Source organism: Mustela putorius, unplaced genomic scaffold (genome assembly GCF_011764305.1).
Source record: "Mustela putorius furo isolate JIRA1106 unplaced genomic scaffold, ASM1176430v1.1 tig00000487_pilon_pilon_pilon, whole genome shotgun sequence".
Classification (NCBI taxonomy): domain Eukaryota; kingdom Metazoa; phylum Chordata; class Mammalia; order Carnivora; family Mustelidae; genus Mustela; species Mustela putorius.
The window spans coordinates 189,867-192,837 of record NW_025421399.1 but is presented as its reverse complement, the minus strand read 5'-3'; the positions used below and the strand labels follow the sequence as shown (position 1 = coordinate 192,837).

Below are 2,971 nucleotides of genomic sequence, written 5' to 3'. Positions count from 1 at the left end.
ATTGTCATCTTGGCCACTTGGCCTTCAACTTAGTTAAATGACACTACTATGGGCTCTTCTGGATTTTTGCATGGCATGTTGCAGTTGTGTGTGTGGGGGCGGTGGGGGGTGCTTCCTATAATCGAAAAGCAGTGGTGAGGTACCTGACAGAGGCACTTGCTCAACGCACGAACGAACAGAATAGAGGAGTACGTCTCTAAGGATGGTCCCTGGGACTTCAACATCAACGTCATCTGGGTACTTGTCAGAAATGCCAAACCTCAGGCTCCCCATGTAATCAGAACCTGGAGGATGTGTCCCGACATATTTAACAGGCCCTTCGGATGACTGCCGCATCCCAACGTTGGACTATCGCTAAGTAGAGCAGGCGAAACAGTAACTGAACAAAGTTACCTTGGCTAACATCCATTCCGATTTCCAGTGGACACCCCCCACACACCCCCTACCCACCCCCCCACACACACACACAAAATGTGCTGTACCTTTCCCAGGTCTGGGAATAAATTCTGAGGAGAGGCACACTCGTATTTTGCTACATTTCCTTTCCGTTCTGTTGAAGAGTATTCTTAAATACGAACGACTTAAGAATGAAGATGAGGCGACGTCTTTCAGAATCTAAAGACCATCCAGAGAAAGGCAACACAAAGATATGTGACCGCAAACTTAACGCTTCCGGAACTACGAATCAGGGCAGGGGCGGGAACCATTCAGATAGTGGCCTGCCACGGCTTTAGGGTAGACAACGTGACCCAAAGACAGAAAGACCCCCCCCAAAAAAACCCATTCCCGTGGCAGAGGTCAACAACGTCACACACACATAGACAGCTGTCCCCTTCCTCATTGCTCAACAGTGACCCATACTACAGGGCCTTTTCCTCCTGTCTCATGCCCCTTCCCACATGCCACCCTATGCACATGGAATTTCCTCCCCACTGACCATGGGAAGAAATGCACGACCAGAGATAGGTTGGCCCCGATCCCATCCTGCTAGGGGTTACACGAGGGGAGAGGAAGAATGTAATTGCAAATGCCACCTATCAGGTAACAGCCCTCTGCAGAGGAAGAGGAGAAGACAGTGGTCCAGAAGATGCCAGTGGTGTGAGTCAGGAGGAAAAGCAGACCTGACAGAATTGATCCCATCTAGAAAAGAAAATTTGTGTCCCACGAGCTCAAACCATTACATAGGCAAACACTGCTGTGCCTCTGATAATTACTTAAATAATGGGTAAACAACAACAAGGAAGACGTGTTGACAAATCACCCGGTTTGGGCAGTATATAGAGGCCACGGCACGAGGACAGACACTTCCACACTCAAGACCTTCGCTTTCCTGGAAACCCACCCAGAACCTCCAGCCTCTGACACCATGGTCAACTCCTGTTGTGGCTCCGTCTGCTCTGACCAGGGCTGTGGCGAGGAGTCCTGCTGCCGCCCCAGCTGCTGCCAGACCACCTGCTGCAGGACCACCTGCTGCCGCCCCAGCTGCTGTGTATCCAGCTGCTGCCAGCCCTCCTGCTGTGGCTCCAGCTGCTGCAGGCCCAGCTGCTGCACCTCTAGCTGCTGCCGCCCCACCTGCTGCCAGACCACCTGCTGCAGGACCACCTGCTGCCGTCCCAGCTGCTGTGTGTCCAGCTGCTGCCGCCCCTCCTGCTGTGGCTCCAGCTGCTGTGGCTCCAGCTGCTGCAGGCCCAGCTGCTGCATCTCTAGCTGCTGCCGCCCCTCCTGCTGTGGCTCCAGCTGCTGTGGCTCCAGCTGCTGCAGGCCCAGCTGCTGCACCTCTAGCTGCTGCCGCCCCACCTGCTGCCAGACCACCTGCTGCAGGACCACCTGCTGCCGCCCCAGCTGCTGTGTGTCCAGCTGCTGCCGCCCCTCCTGCTGCGGTTCCAGCTGCTGCAGGCCCAGCTGCTGTGGCTCCAGCTGCTGCCGCCCCACCTGCTGCCAGACCACCTGCTGCAGGACCACCTGCTGCCGCCCCAGCTGCTGTGTGTCCAGCTGCTGCCGCCCCAGCTGTTGCTAGACCACCTGCTGCTCCCCAACCTGCTCTAGTGGCTTCTGCTGCTGAGGATCCTGGCCGGCACCCCGCTGTCTTTCAGCAACCAATCTTCCTCAGCTAGTCCCACTGAGCGCGGAATCGTGACAGGCCAACTGTCAAACCTCAGTTCCGGCCGCCCTTTCAACCTACGTGGCCTCCAAATGTACTCCCCCACCAACAACACCCTCCTCCCCACCTCCTTCTTACTAGCTCCTTCCCAAGGGAATACGGACCTTGCATTTTCCCTGAAATCTCTCAGCCAGCGTGTCATCCCAAGCACACTCTTCTTTCCTGCCAGGTCTCCTCATACAGAGATGCTCCTATACCTCAAATAAACCTGAACGTCTCCGGGCATACAGATCAAAGGGCCTTGTGTCTCATTATTTTTCCCTCGTGAACTGTTATCCTTAGCAGGTCGGATGCATTTCTGGTGCTCCCTGCAGAAAGGGGAGTCCACCGCAGACAACTTCAGGATCTCCACCTCTATCCCCTCAGCACTCTCCATGCTGACATCGACACTGGTGGTTTATAGCAAGCCCCCGCTGCTCTCTGCTGAGCCCTTTGTCTAGATGAGGGAGGAAATTCTTGGCAGGCAGGCCACAGCTAGGGAGAGGAAGTCTCGAGGAGAAGTCCTCAACCAGTGGGCAGCACTTGGTGGATGAAGTGCTCTAGCCCCTTTAGCCCCTATCCGCTCGAGTGGGGGATGTGAGACCGGGGGCCTCAGCCAGGACTGCACCTCAGCTACCTACAGGGCTTACCTGCTCTGGAAATCATTCTGGATTGGCTTCCATCCCTTCCCTGCATCACTCTTCACGTTCCCTACGGCACTTCTTGAGATCACCTCCCAAACAACCTACTTGCTCTCAGACCTCTGTTGTTGGAGTCTGCTCCGGACATCACCCTAACGCCAGCCTTCCGGAGCTCAGGATCAGGACCTTC

At 55.6% G+C, this 2,971-nt stretch overlaps 1 protein-coding gene across 4 annotated transcripts; it reads left to right on the top strand.

Moving 5' to 3' along the window:
- The first annotated feature begins 1,326 nt into the window (after positions 1-1,326).
- Positions 1,327-2,386, top strand: LOC123392267 (keratin-associated protein 4-4-like). 4 transcript variants are annotated; one of them, XM_045080660.1, is made up of 3 exons: positions 1,327-1,491; positions 1,552-1,686; positions 1,783-2,386. In XM_045080660.1, the coding sequence occupies exons 1-3, from the start codon at positions 1,367-1,369 to the stop codon at positions 2,015-2,017; spliced, it is 495 nt and encodes a 164-aa protein (XP_044936595.1). In that variant the 5' UTR covers positions 1,327-1,366; the 3' UTR covers positions 2,018-2,386. The 4 variants fall into 4 exon arrangements, with proteins under 4 accessions (XP_044936595.1, XP_044936593.1, XP_044936594.1 ...); XM_045080661.1 differs by having other exon boundaries at positions 1,367-1,419; positions 1,483-1,626; XM_045080658.1 differs by having other exon boundaries at positions 1,552-2,386.
- The last annotated feature ends 585 nt before the right edge of the window (positions 2,387-2,971 follow it).